The 19,223-nt window shown below is 54.3% G+C and overlaps 2 protein-coding genes across 2 annotated transcripts; one reads left to right on the forward strand and one right to left on the reverse strand.

Moving 5' to 3' along the window:
• Window positions 1-3,451: 3,451 nt before the first annotated feature.
• Window positions 3,452-9,540, forward strand: VOLCADRAFT_96596 (uncharacterized protein; the record flags this gene model as incomplete). Its single annotated transcript, XM_002955582.1, has 9 exons — window positions 3,452-3,466; window positions 4,600-4,775; window positions 4,946-5,033; window positions 5,157-5,219; window positions 5,316-5,712; window positions 5,921-6,078; window positions 6,246-6,440; window positions 9,271-9,373; window positions 9,488-9,540. 9 exons carry the CDS (start codon window positions 3,452-3,454, stop codon window positions 9,538-9,540), a joined length of 1,248 nt encoding a protein of 415 aa, XP_002955628.1.
• A 5,349-nt stretch (window positions 9,541-14,889) lies between these two features.
• Window positions 14,890-18,932, reverse strand: VOLCADRAFT_121443 (uncharacterized protein). Its single transcript, XM_002955646.1, has 9 exons — window positions 18,670-18,932; window positions 18,144-18,333; window positions 17,880-18,055; window positions 17,705-17,792; window positions 17,181-17,318; window positions 16,769-16,991; window positions 16,403-16,560; window positions 16,041-16,235; window positions 14,890-15,477 (listed from the first exon to the last, which is right to left on the reverse strand). The coding sequence occupies exons 1-9, from the start codon at window positions 18,762-18,764 to the stop codon at window positions 15,238-15,240; spliced, it is 1,503 nt and encodes a 500-aa protein (XP_002955692.1). The 5' UTR covers window positions 18,765-18,932; the 3' UTR covers window positions 14,890-15,237.
• Between the last annotated feature and the right edge of the window lie 291 nt (window positions 18,933-19,223).

Consider the following 19,223-nt stretch of genomic DNA (forward strand, 5'->3'; position numbering starts at 1 on the left):
TGTGTGTATGTGTGTGTGTGTGCGCGTGTGTGTGTGTGTGTGCGTGTGTGTGTGTGTGTGTGCGCGCGTGTGTGTGTGCGCGTGTGTGTGTGCGCGCGTGTGTGTGTGTGTGCGCGCGTGTGTGTGTGCGCGTGTGTGTGTGCGCGTGTGTGTGTGTGTGTGTGCGTGTGCGTGTGTGTGTGTGTGTGTGCGTGTGTGTGCGTGTGTGTGTGCGTGTGTGTGTGTGTATGTGTGTGTGTGCTCGTATGTGTGTGCGTGATTGGGAATTAGTTGAATTCAGTGGTAGGGGGTTGGGAATTAGTTGAATTCAGTTAGTTGGCTGCCTTGTTCGTCTTTGCTTTGACGTCTTGGTGTACCTGTCTGCCTGTCTACCTACCTATTCGTGTGTGTTTTCTGACCATTCGTTTTAATTAACTGACTACGTTTTGACTTGCTTGCTGTACCATAACTTTAAAGCTGACGACAACTGACATTCCTTGCAGTACGGTACGGTATGGCTGAACGATTACGATGTGCTCTTGGACCTGATGTACTTCGCGTCTTTGACTCGTCTTTTGAAAGGGGGTAAAATGTGGGCGCCGTTTGGTGTATGTATGTACGTAAGTGTATGTGTGTTGTCGTACCTAGACGCTCCGTTGTAACGCCAGACAGCGCCCTACGCCATGTGCCGAGCATGCCGTACACATTTCCCTCCCCCCCGTAAGTAAAAGTCGTGTGTGTGTGAGATTCGTCTGAAGCTTCCCCCGTGCAGTAGGTGTGGAAGTTGTGGCGCAGCTACTCTCCGTCTTCCTCTCTTCCCCTCTCCCTCAATCCCTCTCCCCCACCCTTACAACCGCGCCGCTCCCTTGGGGGCATTTCGGGGCTCCGAATATTATATTATATGATGTGGTGTGGTGCGGTGTGGTGTGGTGTGGAGTAATGTGGTGTGGTGTGGTGTGGTGTGGAGTAATGTGGTGTGGTGTGGTGTGGAGTAATGTGGTGTGGTGTGGTGTGGTGTGGTGTGGTGTGGTGTGGAGTAATGTGGTGTGGTGTGGTGTGGTGTGGTGTGGTGTGGTGTGGTGTGGTGTGGTGTGGAGTAATGTGGCGCCCGCAGGCAGCCGCCCGTGTTCTGTACTGGACTGGGGACATGTTGTCGAGAGGAGGAGACGGACGCCGGGGTGCGCCGCCGCCTCACACTGCCCTCCTGACAGGGAGGGATGCAATTGGGTTAGATGCGGAATGGGGGCTGGTCACGGGAGTGCGGACAGCGGGGCATGTGGTCCACTGAATGAAGATGCGGATAGGCGCTGATCGAGGGATACCCGGGAATGTGAAAAGTCGACCCTTATTGCGCCCCTCTGCCTCACACTGCCTCACACTGAACCGCCGGTGTGGGAACCAGTCCAGTAGCAGTGCGGTGCGGTGCGGTGCGGGGCGGGGCGGGGCGGTGCGGGGCGGGGCGATGCGGGGCGGGGCGGGGCGGGGCGGTGCGGTGCGGTGCGGTGCGGGGCTGGGCTGGCAGTTCCTCGGGAGCTGCAAACGCATCCGGTCGGAAGGAGAAGGGGGCCGTTAGGACACTGCCGGGATATGGGCGGTGGAGTGCAGTGGTGTGCTCCCCCTCTGAGCCCATCTTGTCCTGTCCATAGGACGCTTCCCTGCCCATTCTGCAGATTCATTGAAATCCTGGCACAGCTACTGCCCGCAGCGGTTTCATCTGTTCATCAACCCGCCTGAGCCGACGATACTGGTATCGCGTTCAAAGCAGCTTGTCTGTGCCATGTTGCGGCCTGGGCGCATGTCGCTGTGAGGCATGTGCAAAATACAAAGCAGCAGCAGCAGCAGCAGCAGCAGCAGCAGCAGAATGGCTGCGCTTAAAGGCCTGCGCAAGGCTGTAAGTAGCCTTTGGTCGGAGACGTGGTGGGGTACGCAGCCCGAACAAAGTCGGTAGGTGGGTATACGCACTGTGTACGTGTGCAGTTGCGTTCGAAGCCTGTAGACAGGCTCCAAACGCAGAGAGATCGTCAGAAGATCGTCAAATGCATACATGAGATAACAAGCACGAGGCAACAAGCATAAGCAACAAGCACGAGGCACCAACCATAAATTCCCGCTGCAAAAATATATCTAAACCTGAATTAGAATCAGGTTCTTGCCCGGCATCGCGTGGCCATCCAGGACCTGCTCTGGTGGGAAGGGGTCCGTGATTACTCCAATACATCATCGAGTTATTCACAGATGCTTCTTATGGTACGTACTGATATGGGCAACAAAACGCCACAAAAAGAAGGCCACCAGCTTGAGAGTTCATACCTAAGATTTCGGGTGATGCCGGTACACGGTGCGAAAGTATTGAGCCGTTAGGGTCTGACCGGTTTCCCATGCCAGATGTTACATATGGAGCAGCTCAACATGCGTTTTTTATGCTTTATTATGGGGACATCATGGATACTGGGAGCCTAGAAAGGCCTGTCGAGGGTTCTTTGGATCTCACACCTTGGAGACATGAATTAAATAACGTTGGATTCAATGCAAGCCATAGCTTCCCATCGGACTGGCATGCGTAGCACCGCCTCTACCGCGGTTCCTTACGCCTGCACCTGACGGTTGAACGGTTCGCAGTAACTGCTGCATTCCTCGCATGTATCTCACCAGTCTGAAGCAAGGCAACAGGAGTATGAGACCCAATACAAATACGCATGTTGAACAGCCCTGTTCATCTTCGCTACATTGAAAGTCCTGCAAGGGTGCAGTGCGCTGTCGTCGTCAGCAGTCACTTTCGTTGCAAGTTAGAGGTTTACGTACTGCCGATGAACTAAGGCGTTAGCTATGTACCGATATTCGCTAGGTAGACATGAGCATCTTAGCGTAAGCAAGATGATGGCTGCGCCTAATATTGCACCAATGAGCAAGTAGAGAATCCATCCTTTTGCAGGCCGTACCAGAGACCGTCATTTGTTATGTAAAGGAGCTCTTCATTTCGTAACTTGTACTGGTGCTGGTATCGACGCATACCATAAATGTGCATATATTAATGCATATTCGTGATCAAGGCCAGGGGCCACATTTGGATTGGGGGCGTTTGCCCTCTACAAGATCAGCGAGATACGGCCCTCATGTACAATCCCACCTTGCGCTTTTAAATACTGAGAGCATTCAACCTGGACTTAATGGGTCTTGTTGCGTGCAAAGGCCGAACGGTGCAAGGTATACCATCGTAAACTACAGCGGCTGGACAGCTTAATTGTCGAAAGATGCAAGCATCTTATGCGTTAAAAAGCTATGGTTGCCCAAGGCGCACGTTAGCGACTCACAGGTGCGCGACGGGGGGGGCTGGACACCAACTAGTTGCCCATGCTTCGCTGGTCGATTCTGGATGGAGTCTCAACTTTACGTCTAAAGAAAGTTGCGACAGCAAGCTCGTTTTATGGCGCTCTCTTAATTGTAACTTGGCCGTGTATGCGGTACCTCAGTAATGCTGCCTGTTCCGGTGCGTTTATTGTCTGCGACATGCATATTAACATCTTGCAACTGCGTCCTATAAGGGACTGGAATAGAAACCATTTTTACCTGCGAACGCCTGGAAGCGCTAACATTTTGTTGTGTCGACACCTTACACAGACTCGTCAACGCTGCGGGTCGTTGCATGCACGGCTACATCAGCCACAGACGTCTGGCGAAAAGCTTCTGTCACTTCATGTCGGAACCAAGCGGTTATGCGCGTGGTCGCACGTCAAGCAAAAGCTCCTCGACCGGTGCTGCGATTGAAACGCATCCATCTTCGTCACCGTCAACGACATCGGCGCCTCCATGCATGGTATGTCCCGCGGCTCACTGAGCCTTTCTAATCTATATTTACTGTTAGCATAACCCAAGGCATTTGGACAGTGCAGTGAGCTTGGGCCCTCATCCAACAGTTGCATCTCCAACGGCTGGTGCAACCGAAACCAGTAACTTTATCCTTTTGGCTTTTACAACCTTCCGACCTGGTGCCGCTTCTGCTGCTATTGGTCTTCCGCGTGTTTCATCTCATTAGCCTTCACCTCAACCTGTGAACCCCCCGTTTTCACACCCCCGAGTATTTGCGTTCACGTCCGGTAAACTTTCGGGCGGTAACGCCTGTATGTATGTATGTATGTATGTATGTATGTATGTATGTATGTATGTATGTATGTATGTATGTATGTATGTATGTATGTATGTATGTATGTATGTATGTATGTATATGTATGAATTATTGTGGGTTGTCCTGGGGTATCATATCATGGTAAAGGGCTTGCCGACCTAGCACCCATCAGCTTTACTCCATTCGTCCGAACTGGTGCTTGCTGGTCTGACTGGTAAGGTGCCTGTCGGGTTTCCTTACCCCCCTTTCCCCCCTCCCTACCTTCACGGGCGGTTGGATGCCCTTACTTCCGTGAGGCCAACGTCCGTGACAAGACGGTGTGGTGCCTTGCCGTATACGGCCCTTGCACACCTTCGCCTTGAGTTTCTACCTGCACCCGGCGAGCTGCTGCACCCTTTCTCCCACCTTCGAGGAACAGAAACATCCAGCTCGTCCTTACTCTCTTCCTCCGCTCCCTTCCCCTCCCTCCGCCCCCTCGTGGGTTTCCTCCGCTCCAGGAGGGGGACTGCGGCTCCCCTCCCTCCCTCCGCGAGATCCATCGGCTACTGCCGTACCTGACACCCAATCAGCTGACCGACACGCTGTGGTACTTTGCACAGCACGGCATGAAGCCCAGCACGGGGCTGATGGGCGCTGTGGCTGAGAGGATCCGCAGCTCACTGTCGCAATGCAAGTAAGTGATTGTGGCTGGGTTGGGTGGGAGGGAGGGTGAGAGGTGGGCCCGCGGGCCCCCTGATGGCGGTGTATCTGTTCCTATTTGGGGCTGACCTCTTTCCACCGCGAAGTACCAACATACATCCATACCTGCATGCATAATGCATCCGTACATCCGTACACCTGCAGAGGGCAAGACCTGAGCAAAACGCTGTGGGCTTTCGCAACACTCAAGTACATGCCCTCAGAGGCCTGGTGGCGCGACTTCGAGGGTCAGGTGCGACCCAAGCCCCTGCTCCTCTGTACAATCCTCTGTGCCGCACTACTGTGGGGGTTATCATCCGACTACCGTACCTCGCCTTTCTTGCCGCATAACGTTTCTCAATGTCGGCCCTCCCAGGTGTTTGGTGCGCTGACGGACCTTACGGACCGGGAACTTGCCAATCTGTTGTGGGCCTTCGCGGTGCTGGAGCGCCGCCCCGGGCAGCAGTCGCAGCTGCACCAGCAGCCACCACAGCAGCAACAGCAACAGCAGCAGGCTCACGTGGCCCCGTCCCAGGGGGACCCTGTGGAGGCATCATCGCGACCTATCCACGCCGAAGCAGCCGCAAACCTGTTTTCCAGCAGCCTGACAGAGGAGACGGAGGAGGCGGCAGCGGCGGGCTCGGCTGATCAGGGGGTGTGGACGCCTGGTCCTTGGCTACATATGTCTCCTCCTAGTGGCGGCCCTGAGCTGCGGGGCTGGGTGCTTGACCCCCTGCTGGCGCATAGCTGTGCAGGCGGCTTTGCGGGCTACTCTGCCACCAGTTTGCATCTGCTAGTCTGGTCGCTGGGCAAGTTGCATTACACGCCGCCAGCTGCTTGGCTGGAGTCTTTCCTGCCGGCAGCGGAGGCGCACTTTTTCCGCTTTACACCCACCGAGTTGGCCAATATTATCTGGGCGCTGGCCAAGCTGGGTAAGCAGAGGCCGTTGCTGTGGCCTTGTGTGCGCGTCTCTTCGGGTTTACATGGTTGTGTGCAAGCCAGGTGGCCCGCTATCCTGCCCAGTTACCTGGCGCATCGCACTAGGCACGTTGTTCATGATGGTACTGGGCTGGCTCTTTCCTCATGCGGCCCTCTCCTACTTGCCTTTTCCCCCTCTTTCCCTCTGTCGCTGGCCTTCAGGCGCCCGGTTGCCGTCTGAATGGCTTGACAAGTTGTTGCTGGTGGCTCAGTGGCGCTTCCCGTCGTTTCCAGCTCGCTTGCTAAGCATTGTGGCATGGAGCACTGCTACCCTCAACCATCGGCCGCAGCAAGAGTGGCTCATGTGTTTCGAGGAGCAGGTGAGCACGCGGCTGCGCCGCAGGAGGTACACACGAGCCCTTAGCGCCATGGGCGGGCTGTCATGCCGTGGTATTTCACTCGCGGTTTCTCCACTTCTTGAATTTCACGGACTTGACGTTCCGTCCACATTCTCCGCCACGCCTTTACTACCCTCCACCCCCGCCAGGTCCGTGCCAAGTTCCTGGACTTCAGCGGACATGAGCTAGCATGCGTGGCTTGGTCGCTACGGCGATTTGGCTACTCGACCCGTGACAACGCTGTGTTCTACATGCTGCAGAAGCAACAGCACTTCTTGGCAGCGGACTTTGAGATTCTGTCGAATCCGAAGCTGCTACGTCAAGTGCTGGGTTGGAAGGCCTCGGTGCGGGGCAGCAGTGAAGGGTCTGATGTGGAGGGTGGCGGCGGCAGCGGCGGCGGCAGCAGTGATTGGAACCGCAGTGGCGACGGCGGTGACAGCAGCAGTAGCGACATTGGCGACCACGCAAGGCCTGATGGCGCAGGTGAAGACCGCCGTACGGGCGGCACTGCCAACGATGTATGAGCTTTCCTCGAGGTCACGTGCGTCTCGGGATGCGTCTCATCCTCACCACCCGGTGTCTGACGGGCACTGACTGACTCACTGACCGACCGGTACAGCTGTTTGCCATGGCTGGTGTTGTTTGGTGTATGTTGCCAAGTTAGGCATTCTTCGGCTTCAATCACCTTTATCATTATCAGCGCCAGCGGCAACAGCAGCATCAGCAATTTGCTGAGTCATGAGGACGGCCGGATGATTTTCAGTTTGGGCGGCACGCAGGCGTCTGCGCACCTCGCTCAGCTAGTACGGACTGCCAGGTCAGACAGGACAGGTTGGTGCCGTCTTCCACCCCTACGATCATAATCATAATCATCTGAGCCCACGGGTGGCACAGGAGGGTGAGTGTGAGATGGGCTAATGTCAGCTATCTCGGCTGTTGCAGTTAACAGCTGTTGCAACCCACAAAGTCCCTATTTCACACAGGTGAAGCGAGTCCAGACGATAGGTCTTGGCTGCACCCCGCCTCATTGCAGGGGTGGCGAGGGGACGACATGTCTACCTGTCTATTTGCCTATTTACGCAGTACAAGGGAATAGCGTCTTGCCTGTATGTTTGTATGTTCTCTATGTTCTGTACGTATCGGGTTTTGCTGTTGCATGAATCCCTTGCAGCTTGGTTATTTTTGTTGTTTTTGTTGTTACAGAGTGGGAGGCCTTTTGTAGCATACTCCGCCCCTAAGTGGCTCTGTGTAAATGTGTACGTATGTATGTATAAAAAATGTTTGGATGTGCGTGTATGCGGTGCTTACCCGTGGGGATGAGATGAGATGAGGATTGCTCCCTCCATTGCTCCCCCGGCAGCTGTCCCGATCGATCGGTCGCTTGTTGGCAGTCCGCACACAAGGAAGTGCGGATCGCAGAAATACATACGCTGAACGGTTGAACTGTGACGGTGTGGCGGAGTGGCGGCGTTCTGTTGGGGGGAGGAGCGGAGCAAGGCGGAGAGACAACCTGACGCGAACGAGACGGGAGGAAGCGAAGATGCAAATGGGGGAGGGGAGGGGTAAGAAGGCGAACCACTGGCGAACGATAGTCCAGGAGAAGACAGATGCTGCATCAGGAGTATTAACTTACCAGTGGTGAAGAGAGAAGGGGGGGGGGAATGAGGGGCCATTATTATCATGATCATTGCTCATTAAAGCTATCTGTTGTCACAATGTGTTAAAACTATTTTTGTGGGACTGCTGCTGCTGCTACTGCTATCGGTGTAAGGTCCATGCTGACAGTTATGAGGAAGGGGATGATGCTGTAAATGGGAAGGGCGTGGCGGGTGGGTGGGTTGAGACGTCCTGCAGCTGCTGCCGCTGCTGCGTGCTCTTGTTGCTGCGTTTAACCAGGGGCGGGAGAGGACGGCATGACAGGAGAGGGTGTGCGTCCTTGCACGGCAGTCCAGGACCTCTCCCCCCGTGAGCGAGTGAGTGGCGGAGACGGAGGGATCCGTGGTACAGATGCGACAAAGTATACATTCCTGCCGCGCCTTTCCCCGCGGCCCACGTCTGCCGCTGTTGGTGCTTTCGTGCCCCAGACGCACGATACTACTCCCATTTGGAAGACGTCAATTGCGTCCGCTCTAATAAACGATAGGGAGTGGCTGATGCGTCTCTTTCCGTAATTGCTTTTTTTATGGCTCAAGCCAGCCAAGGAGGAGGCGTACACGTGTACATGTTTCTTTTTGTGCGAACGGGGATGGCTGGCCCCGCGCCTTGTATCATATCACACCATATCGTATCATATCCATTTCGTCGCGCCGTCCTCTCCGCCCGTTTTTAGCTACGCCGAGCTAAGGAGGTCTGAGCTGACCGCCTTTCTGCTACCCGGTGGGAAGTCTGGGCCAAAGCCAGCGCCCATGCTGTCAGAAGAAGACGGCCGTGCGCTGTGGTGGTGTGTGGTAGCTGGTATTCGTCAGTCCTCTTCAGCTGGTTGTGGCTGCCCGAACTCAACCCGGTTGTTGATTCCCAACATTTTGTACAAATATACGCCTTGGACTTGGTAGGGCTTTCAGCTGGGCTGCGAAGGGCTGCTGCCGAAGAGCTGCTTAAGAGAGCAAGTTGTTGATTTTTTGTTCATCGTCGAAGTGCCTACGATTGGCGCGTGATTAAAGGGTGCGCCGATGGACTTGTCATTTATGTGGCACATGTTATAAACACATAGCTGTAGACCGCGCAGGCCACGCAGAGTTGTGCTCGCTGGCTCTCTGTTGCCGCCGGTTCCGGACTCGGAAAGTATCGCCGTTTGCTATTGTCGTGCGTTGGATTCGCGGGTTGGTGGAACGGTGGTGTAATGGAAATGCATTTCGTGTACTTTCTCTGCGCTGTATTAGGATGCGTACACATCAGAGTGTTATGCGAGTTGCTATTCTGATGATATGAACTTATGTTTAGCAGTTGCGCACATAGTTATAGCTGTGTACATGCGGCTTGATAGAGGCGTGTGGTAAGGAATGGAGTGGTGCTGCGCCTTTGATCGCTCATTGGTGTTGTGGAGTGAAGTGAAGCATTGATCCGCAAGGCAGGAGGCGGAACATATGCCTTAGTAGTAACGTAGGAGGAGAGTCGCTGTACACAAGTGTGTGTGTGTGTGTGTACACACACGCGATTTGGCTTCCGTCCCTCCAGCCCCTCCCCGGCAGTTGCCCCGTGCGAGTCCGACCTCACAACGTTTCCTTCCCCCAATCCCGGACAATTTGCACGCTGCGGCTTGCCCCATCGGAGGGCGGTGGTGGGTACAATTCACGCCAGTTTCAAGAGCGTTGTCCCTAGCTAGCTAGCTAGATAGGTGGATAGATAGACAGGCAAGGTTGGTCCGTTCCCATCACTCCTCCGCCTCTCGTAGTGCTGATCGCCGCATATGGGCCAGTGCTGTTTGCTGAGGTTTTTCGCGCATGATGCTCTTTGTCCTAAACTTGCTCGGGGCGCCGTCCTGCTGCATGTTGCTGCTGTTCTAACACATTTAGTTCGTTGCAATCCAAGCCTTTGATGTTGAGGGGCTACTTTCTGCCGCTGTTGCACTGTTGACTTGACGTCGTGAGATTGATATCTGTTTCATGGTGAATGAAGTTCTAAGATGTAAAAGCAGAAAATGTGAATCGTCTATATGTCGGTAACTACGCTAATGGCCTTTAATGTTGTTGTTGGCACTTGAGATGGCAATGTTTATTAGGTGACGTTTCGCGCATTCAAGCTCAAATCCAGCCGTTGCAATAAGATGTGTGTCTGTCCGTCTGTCTGTCTGTCTGTCTGTCTGTATTATCGTTGTCGACAGGATGCGTGGAGAGGACTGAGGTGTAGGCATGCAGAAGGCTGTCGCGTTTGCAGACGACGATGATCCTGTCGACGCATCCAACAGTTTTGCCTTGCCACTGATGGTGTTTCGCGGTTCTTCGGATGGGTTTGTATGCTCTCTCTCTGTGAGGATTATGGAGCCTTATGCACACGAGTAAGCCGACTTCCTTTGCACGATAGCAGAATTAGAAGTCTTTTATAATAGTATCGGTGATTATGATGTATATGATGTTCCAGTGGGAGACTGCATGCTAGGTGCCCGGAGAACGATGCGGCGAGCAGCATGCTTACACGCGCCGCATGGTCTGCACTGCGGCGTGGGCGTTGCCGTGCTCGTGTCATGTTGTATATTGAATCAAGTCGGGAATAATGTTGCATTGTTCTCGGTTCTCGGACTGTCTCTAAGCTTGAACTTTCGTTCGTATTTCCAGTTTCAGCAGCCAAATCTAGTACCAGGTCTACTGAAGGAAAGGACAGCTATTGCGTGACCACCATGAGCCTTAAATAAATTGCGTTGTGGAATTAATGGAAGGTTGTATAGGCCCACTGCCACAGTGAAAGAGCATAAACGGCCTCTCAGCAATGGAGCGCGACGCCTGTTTTGTCGTTGGTTGACCGATGCAGTGAGCGAAATTGGCGTCTGACCACAAGGTGTCTGACCGCAAGACTTTTAACAATTGTGTTTGTGAGCCATGTAATTTGGCGCTGATGCATATTCATTTGTAGTACAATGCTCCCCAGCTGCGCATTGCGTCAACGCTCCAGCACTGGATTGTGGGACATGCTAATAACTAGCAAGATTCTCAAACAGACTACACTTACGAAGGTGTTCTATCTACAAACAACTCAGCAGAGGAATCACTTGTAGCCAGGCTGGCTTTGTTTTTAACAATAACAACTTCAGTACAGATGCGATTGCGTTACAGATGGAGACAATGATCAAAGCCGTACGCTCAGTATGTCTTTACCGTACACTGTACGCTGAGTAGGTCAATATGTCGTAGAGGGAAAGGAGCAACCTGGTCAACTCAGCGACTAGATGCACAAAAGAATTACGACAGAAGGGATTACGACACAAAACAAACAAATTGCACACCGGCACCATATCCTAAAACACAGCTGAACCTATGCGCATAGCAACAGCGGGTAACCAGACCAACACACGATCTTATACGACACACTAAAACACAACTACACAATCACAGACGTACGCGCTGCAATGCAAGTAAAGAATTCTGCATACAGAGATCGGCTGGCAGCGAGCTCCCAGACTGGGGTAACACTAAAGCTGGCAGTCGGCCTGCGCTGCGCCATCACCACCCAGCAGATGACTTCTGGGATAGCGCTTGGCACCACCTACACCTGAACAGGGAGGCTCTTTCCTACCGCCCACAACTCTTCAGTTGCTTATTAACGAACCAGCACACCTCCCCGCTCGGCATCCGGAGCCCTTAACCCCACCTTGCCCCGGGCCCCACACCATTACTCGAACCGCAACTTCTGCAGCAGCATCAGGCAGCTGTGGGGCTGGCAGCTTTCCAGCCTAGACGATCAGTTCCTTTGCAGACACAAGAGGAGCAGACAAGAGCCTACGAACACACAACGCTGCAGCGGGCGGCTTCAACCCTCCTCAACAAGCACCTACTAAACCAAGGTACGTGAAGCCAAAAGCGAGGGTCGCAAAAGTGCGCCCCGCGCTGAGCCGAATAACCATCCCCTGCCAATATGCGGGGCAACGTGCAACGATAACGACACATTTCGGGAGGACAAGACAAGGTGCGACACGGAAAGATATCAAATGGCTCTGCGGCGAGCGGCCGATGGACGGCGGGAGGAATATGACTATGAACAACGGGGGTGGATGGGATATGATGGATTGATAGGAGTGCCGTGAGATAACGCGAAGGGATTCTCCTGGTAGGGCGGTGTCAATCCCATGTGACATGTGCAGCAACCACGGTCAGGGTCACGGGAAACAAACTTGGGACCGCAGCCCAGGATTCAGCCCTTGTCCCAGGCAACCGCCTATTGAACAGCTAAGCCTGCCCCTTCTCCTGACGAGCCAAATTTTGTCCGGAAAGAGCACCGGAAAGCAAATGTGACTCCTCACACGGGGAGGGAAACAACCAGGTACAGCCCTAGCTGCTACGTTGCTGCTTGGACGGCCCCATCCGCTTATCAGCTGCTTCAACTACTGATCCTAAAAATAAATGTACGCAACACTAACGCCAAACCAGTCCACTAGTGCAGTATAGGCCTATCCTACTATGGCTGCTACCAAGTGCCACCAACCGCCAAAGGACGCCATCTTCTGAACACACACAAAGGCAAATCACGCGCCGACGAAGCCAACACAAAGCGGCAGCTTGCCGCTTCTTTGTACAGGGAAAAGGAATACACACACGCAGCATACATGCACAACGCCCATTAACAGCTGCCGGTTAGCCATTCTGCTGCCCGAGCAAGTAGCCGTCCGTAGCACTTGTTCCACCGTCCGGAGCCTTCGCCATGGCGCATTGACGCCCTCCTCCTCTCAACACTCTGACGCAACCAAGACGGACACACATACTCAATGCCGTCGAAAAGAACGCCAAACGCGGCAGCCACAACGCCGCCACCATTTTGAACATTTGAGAACGCGGCAGGCTCTGGATTTGGCAAGAAATAATACCCGAGTCGACAGGTCGTTTGGGTAACGCCGACAAAGGGCCAACGTCAATGCCTTTTCTGGTGTGATGGACACCGCACTGCACACCCGACTGCCCCGCGTCAACGCCATCATAACCACTCCGCCCTGCAAGAAAGTGCAGACGAAGAGCGGCTGCATAGTGGAGAAGACGAACAACGCATTGGGGGCGAGAAAGAAGAATCCGTTGAGCATGCCGCAGACTCTCGAGGACGACAACCACGGCCACCCTAAATGGAAGCCATCAATCTAGCTCCTACAATACACATCCAAACGGTTGGCACAAGACCAAACAATGACTTCCGTGACTAAACCTGTTACGACTCTGCGTCCAATGCAAGTAAGGCTACGCCGCCTTGTCTCCACAGCTGCAACGTCGTATTCAAACAACCAATGAAAGATACAGGAAACGTCCGCCGGCTATAAGCGCGCCGGGGGAAAGGTGCGCTTGCCAACAGCCTGCGTTTGTTCTTCTCTCAAAACGTCGCGCCATACTCCGGGCACCATTCGTCAACATCTGGAACTTACTTTGCCAACAACAAATCATCATTCACCGCCCAGTAACTATTCAAACGTTAACACTGATACATCTGCGGTTCGACTTGCGGCGTTGCCACTGCAACAGAACAGGTATAACCATCTCCCTCAGCTGAGGCACATGTAATGTGGCCCCTGACGCGTGCTTTCATAACCTGAGGGGGCCATTACAACGCACTCAGCTTCGTAGCTACAGCTTGCACCATTCGCTTTTGATTGCGCTGCTGCTGCAAGCATTATACCACAGCGTTCTCCCCCCCACACATGCCAAGGCCTTCCTATCTAGCCCAAGCCCTACCTTCCAAGCGCCAAGGGCAGGCCAAACGAGAAGCTTATCTTGAACGAAGAAAGCGTTTCACGACAGTCCAAAGACCAATGCAAAGATTGGTGGGACCCGCGTAAAACCGCACGAGGTGATTTACCCATCATGTGATTTACCCATCACGAGAAGTTCCAACCGGGAAGAAACAGCGCGCAGACACAGCCATTGAGCAATGCAAGAGACACGGATCGGCAAGCAGGAGCGGTCAGCGCAAACGACACCAGAATCCCAGGCGTGCGCGTCGCCGCTCCTCCTTCCGCCGACGTACCTCGCATAGCATGAGAAAGTGCGACCCCGTTGCTGGTTCAGGCAAACAAATTCTCTTCATTTCCAAGTGTGACAGACACACCAGGAATGGCGTTGGCGCCAATACGCCGCGACTCGTTCTACCGGTTGACCATACAAAGGTCCAAGGGCCAAACAAAGCGTGTGTGAACACAGAGGAACGATAAACGTGCAGGCCAACTCTTAAGGCGGAAGCGTGAAGCCTGCTCAGCGCGCCTCAAGCCACAGGCCACCATCTGCGTGCACCACCGTTTGGACGTACATTGCCCGCTCCTCACCCAACACTAGCTAGCCAGGATAACCGTGCTTCCTCCCACACAACCTGTTCGGTGTTAAGGCGTTTGTTAACCCACTTCTGTATGTCATTACGAAACCAGTCGACCCGCCTCTGAGCAGTCTGTCAGCGAGACAGCAAGACGCCACCCAGGCAGCCACATAGCCAGCAAGCTGTACAGCGGACATGCGCATCGCAACCAGACAAAACAACCATGCCTCCTCCATACGATGCACGCTCACGTATCCACATGTGGCAGCCAAGCCGCCGCCAAGAGATAATGGCCGCTCCCACCTTCGGAGCCATAGTCCATGTAGGGCTCGGTGAAGACGCAAACGCCACGCCTCTCCAGCTTATCCCAAAGAACCCATGCCATCCCACAGTACGGGAGTGTCTGCCAACGGGCTGAAGGCTCTCTCTATTATGTAACAAGATTGCCACTGCGTCGCGTACAGGCTGGGTGATACCTCACGCTGGGTTATGCAAGCCCTAGGCCACTAGAGCCTAAGCGAGTGCCAGTACAAGCCGTGGTGCAGAGGGAAAAGCCATACGCAGGCGGCAAAAAACAGCAGCCCTGGGGTGTGCAACTACAACTAGACTTAAGAACTCAAGCAGACCTGTCACAATTCCGGCTCTCTTGACTCTCTAGACGCGCGTAACCGCCCAAAGAACTATCCAAAATAATCTCTCCAAAGCCCCTATTACTGCTGCTAAACAGGACTCGCATTAAACCTCCACGTGTTCATGACTAAAGCCCACGCGGCAACATAAAAGATATTTCCTCGGCTCCCTCTTCTTGCCAAATTTCTTCAACAACTGCAAATCGCATTCGTGTACTTCAGACTTCAGGCGGCCGCAGTGCGGTTGTACCAACCGCTCCCAGCCCCTCCCTCGCGCCCTGACGTGACTCGGGGTCGCACCGCACAAACGAAACAAGCTCACGTACACCGTCTGTAGTACGGCGACCACGACACAGGTTGGTGAGGACCCTACCAAGCCTCACAACCCGGTCCTCGCAAAAACTCAACACAGCCAACACCTTCCAAGCTGTACAAGGCAAACCGCGACAGACAATAGTAGTAGCATCTCTCCAATGCTGCTCTTTACTCTGTCGTTCCCAACAGAACGCCCATGCCCTCTTCCAACGCCATATTCACGATAAAATTCAACTTCGGCACTGCCGGAGCCAACGCACCGTCACCACGTAGGCTTCCACCCTGATTGCACCAACATCTCAACCTTGATTGAGGTTGCCCTGCAAGGGGCATCGCTGCCCGCAACGGTACAAGCACCACACTTCAGCCCAAGATCATTGTTACCAAACCTAGAGACCAGATCCCCGAGGAAATAGAGGGCGACGAAGCGCAATCTCCCGTCGCCGGCAGCGCTGTGTGGCCGTCTGTGCCATGCGGCAGCAAACAGGCAACGGCTTGCCAGCTGCCAGGCAAAGATTGGTATGAGCACCGCGAGCGACAAAAAGCGAAACGGCCCAAGCAGGGTCTCTTCTCCGTGAATCATGTAAGGAATGCCCAGCCAGCATTGAAGTGGGCCAGACGTGCGACTCGGCGCGAATCGACACGCATAGCCTCGTTACCTCAGTCAGTACCCTGAGAACAAAAACCGGAGCAGGCACCATTCACGCAGGCTTTGCAGCGGATGGCTTTCCAAGCAGTGGGTAGATTATAATCTCCAAGAGACGTGCGGAGAGCCGTCGCAGAGATGAGACCATGCCAAGCCAAGCCATGCTAGGCAAGGTGAGGCTGCAACGGAACAGGCGCGGGGCATCTCGTCGTCCTCTTCCCCTCTCCCCGCAGACACACCATGTCTGTTCAAGTAGTGTGTGGTACCTTCGGCCATTGTCCACAATGACTTGATGATACTTCCTGACGATGTCAAAAACTGTTGTCGCCGCCGTCGCCGCTGCGGTTCCAATCACTGCTGCTGCTGCCGCCGCTGCCGCCGCCACCCTCCACATCAGACCCTTCACTGCTGCCCCGCACCGAGGCCTTCCAACCCAGCACTTGACGTAGCAGCTTCGGATTCGACAGAATCTCAAAGTCCGCTGCCAAGAAGTGCTGTTGCTTCTGCAGCATGTAGAACACAGCGTTGTCACGGGTCGAGTAGCCAAATCGCCGTAGCGACCAAGCCACGCATGCTAGCTCATGTCCGCTGAAGTCCAGGAACTTGGCACGGACCTGGCGGGGGTGGAGGGTAGTAAAGGCGTGGCGGAGAGTGTGGACGGAACGTCAAGTCCGTGAAATTCAAGAAGTGGAGAAACCGCGAGTGAAATACCACGGCATGACAGCCCGCCCATGGCGCTAAGGGCTCGTGTGTACCTCCTGCGGCGCAGCCGCGTGCTCACCTGCTCCTCGAAACACATGAGCCACTCTTGCTGCGGCCGATGGTTGAGGGTAGCAGTGCTCCATGCCACAATGCTTAGCAAGCGAGCTGGAAACGACGGGAAGCGCCACTGAGCCACCAGCAACAACTTGTCAAGCCATTCAGACGGCAACCGGGCGCCTGAAGGCCAGCGACAGAGGGAAAGAGGGGGAAAAGGCAAGTAGGAGAGGGCCGCATGAGGAAAGAGCCAGCCCAGTACCATCATGAACAACGTGCCTAGTGCGATGCGCCAGGTAACTGGGCAGGATAGCGGGCCACCTGGCTTGCACACAACCATGTAAACCCAAAGAGACGCGCACACAAGGCCACAGCAACGGCCTCTGCTTACCCAGCTTGGCCAGCGCCCAGATAATATTGGCCAACTCGGTGGGTGTAAAGCGGAAAAAGTGCGCCTCCGCTGCCGGCAGGAAAGACTCCAGCCAAGCAGCTGGCGGCGTGTAATGCAACTTGCCCAGCGACCAGACTAGCAGATGCAAACTGGTGGCAGAGTAGCCCGCAAAGCCGCCTGCACAGCTATGCGCCAGCAGGGGGTCAAGCACCCAGCCCCGCAGCTCAGGGCCGCCACTAGGAGGAGACATATGTAGCCAAGGACCAGGCGTCCACACCCCCTGATCAGCCGAGCCCGCCGCTGCCGCCTCCTCCGTCTCCTCTGTCAGGCTGCTGGAAAACAGGTTTGCGGCTGCTTCGGCGTGGACAGGTCGCGATGATGCCTCCACAGGGTCCCCCTGGGACGGGGCCACGTGAGCCTGCTGCTGTTGCTGCTGTGGTGGCTGCTGGTGCAGCTGCGACTGCTGCCCGGGGCGGCGCTCCAGCACCGCGAAGGCCCACAACAGATTGGCAAGTTCCCGGTCCGTAAGGTCCGTCAGCGCACCAAACACCTGGGAGGGCCGACATTGAGAAACGTTATGCGGCAAGAAAGGCGAGGTACGGTGACCTGGTTTGTGGCACCCGTCGTGAACTCAAGGGAGGCAAGAAGGAATGCAAGCATATGCCAAATTGTTGCGGACGCCCATGAAGTTCAGACACATTTTGCGCTCGCATTTTTGATGTACAAAAGCGCAGTTTATTGGGGTTTTACAAATAGCATGGTAATCTGTGGTGCACAGTAAGTCTTATGGGAACGACGGCTTGTCCCTTGTCCAAGGAGAGATACCACCGGAACCGAAGAACATGTAACTTATGCACCAAGGGGAGTAGGTGTAACAAGGTACCAGGGAAGGGGTGTCATATAACTAGTGTCGTCCCCTCCCAGGAAAGGGCGCACCTGCCGCTCGAAATCCTGCCACCACTGTTCAGTCGGTTTATACTTCAACATCGCGAACGCCCACAACGTATTGCTTAGGTCTTGAGCCCTGAGGTGCGTGGGGGTAATGCAACAAGAAGGCAATCGTAACGAAGAAATTAGATTAACGGTTCATCCTAGATTCAAACCCGCTTACCTGAATTGCCCAAGCTTGCTATGTATTTCCTGCGCGACTGCATCCATCAGGTCAGGCGTTGGCTTCACATCGTGCTTTGCAAATGACCAAACAGCGTCCGCGAGCTGCTTGGGCGTCAAATGCGGGAGCACCTCTTGCACATCGGCAGCTGAGGGGGGCGACCCGCACTCCGTGAGCTGAAAAAGAGAACAGAAAGGGGACAGGCAAGGAGGCAACTGTTAGAAGAAGCCAAGCGGTCCAGTGGCAGTTCTTGTGTCCACTCACCATATTAAACTGCGCTAGGCTAGACGTCACAGTTGATGCAGAATTTGCGGTAGCGCGCTGCATTGATGCGCAGACACCAACCGCTGTCCGCTCGTGTCCTGGTTTATGAAGCCGAGGCACATGTGGCTGGACGTAGCATGATTCTAGCGGCTGTGCTCTCCCGCAATTTCGGAGTACCAAGTTTGATGCCCTGCGAAGGGAAGTGCCCCGCCGCCAACGCTCGTCACGCAGCGTTATAAACACTACTACTATGAGCAAGTGACGGGATAAAGTTGCTGCTTCATGTTGCGTGAGGATGGGCCTTAACCTTTGCTTCTGAAGTTGCTGCGTCCTTGGTTCCACATCTAAACGCTTTGCTTGGCCAAAGGAAAGGTCAGGGTCCACAACCATGTAAGCTTACAACAACGGGCTCAACTCCAAACGTAAGATTCGCTTAAAGTTTGTCATCACAGAGCCCGCGCATCACGCGTTAAGATAGCCCGTCTAAGCGAAAGTTACCGCCCGATAACTACAAAGCAAGACATACCTTTGAAAGTGCAAGCTGCCGAGGACTTGTTGCAAACGAGCGCAGCTGACTGGGTGTCCGGAGGCAGCTCCGGCCCCAAGGCAGCCACGGTGCATAGTTGGCACTCTTCCCTTTGGCTTGAGGACAGCGTGAAGGCTGAACCGTGAAGTATAAAATGTGAAAGCTCGCTCCCGCCGTGTGCTCGCGCTCTGAACCCTCTCCTAGGAAGGGGATGAGCTGCGCCGCGTCACACCTCGCCTAGGAATAACACTTCAGCAAGCGATGCATGTATTCTTCTGTTCAATATGACGATTCAGAAGGCATTCATGGCCAAATAGAAACATATGGTACGACACAGTGTTCGCGGTGCGACACAACTGAAGCTAATCCTCCATCAAGCAATGCCGCGCGTCCTACATACGACTTTGCTTTAATCTTGTTAGCTTACCCATTTATACTAATCGATGCATAATGTTGATTGTTTACATAAAGTGAAAATCACAAAAATATCTCGCCGTTGCACTTTTCGCGATTCTGCGCATAACCGGTCGTTGCTTATTTTTTAATCCTTTACC

The sequence above is a fragment of the Volvox carteri genome (assembly GCF_000143455.1).
Source record: "Volvox carteri f. nagariensis unplaced genomic scaffold VOLCAscaffold_53, whole genome shotgun sequence".
Lineage (NCBI taxonomy): Eukaryota > Viridiplantae > Chlorophyta > Chlorophyceae > Chlamydomonadales > Volvocaceae > Volvox > Volvox carteri.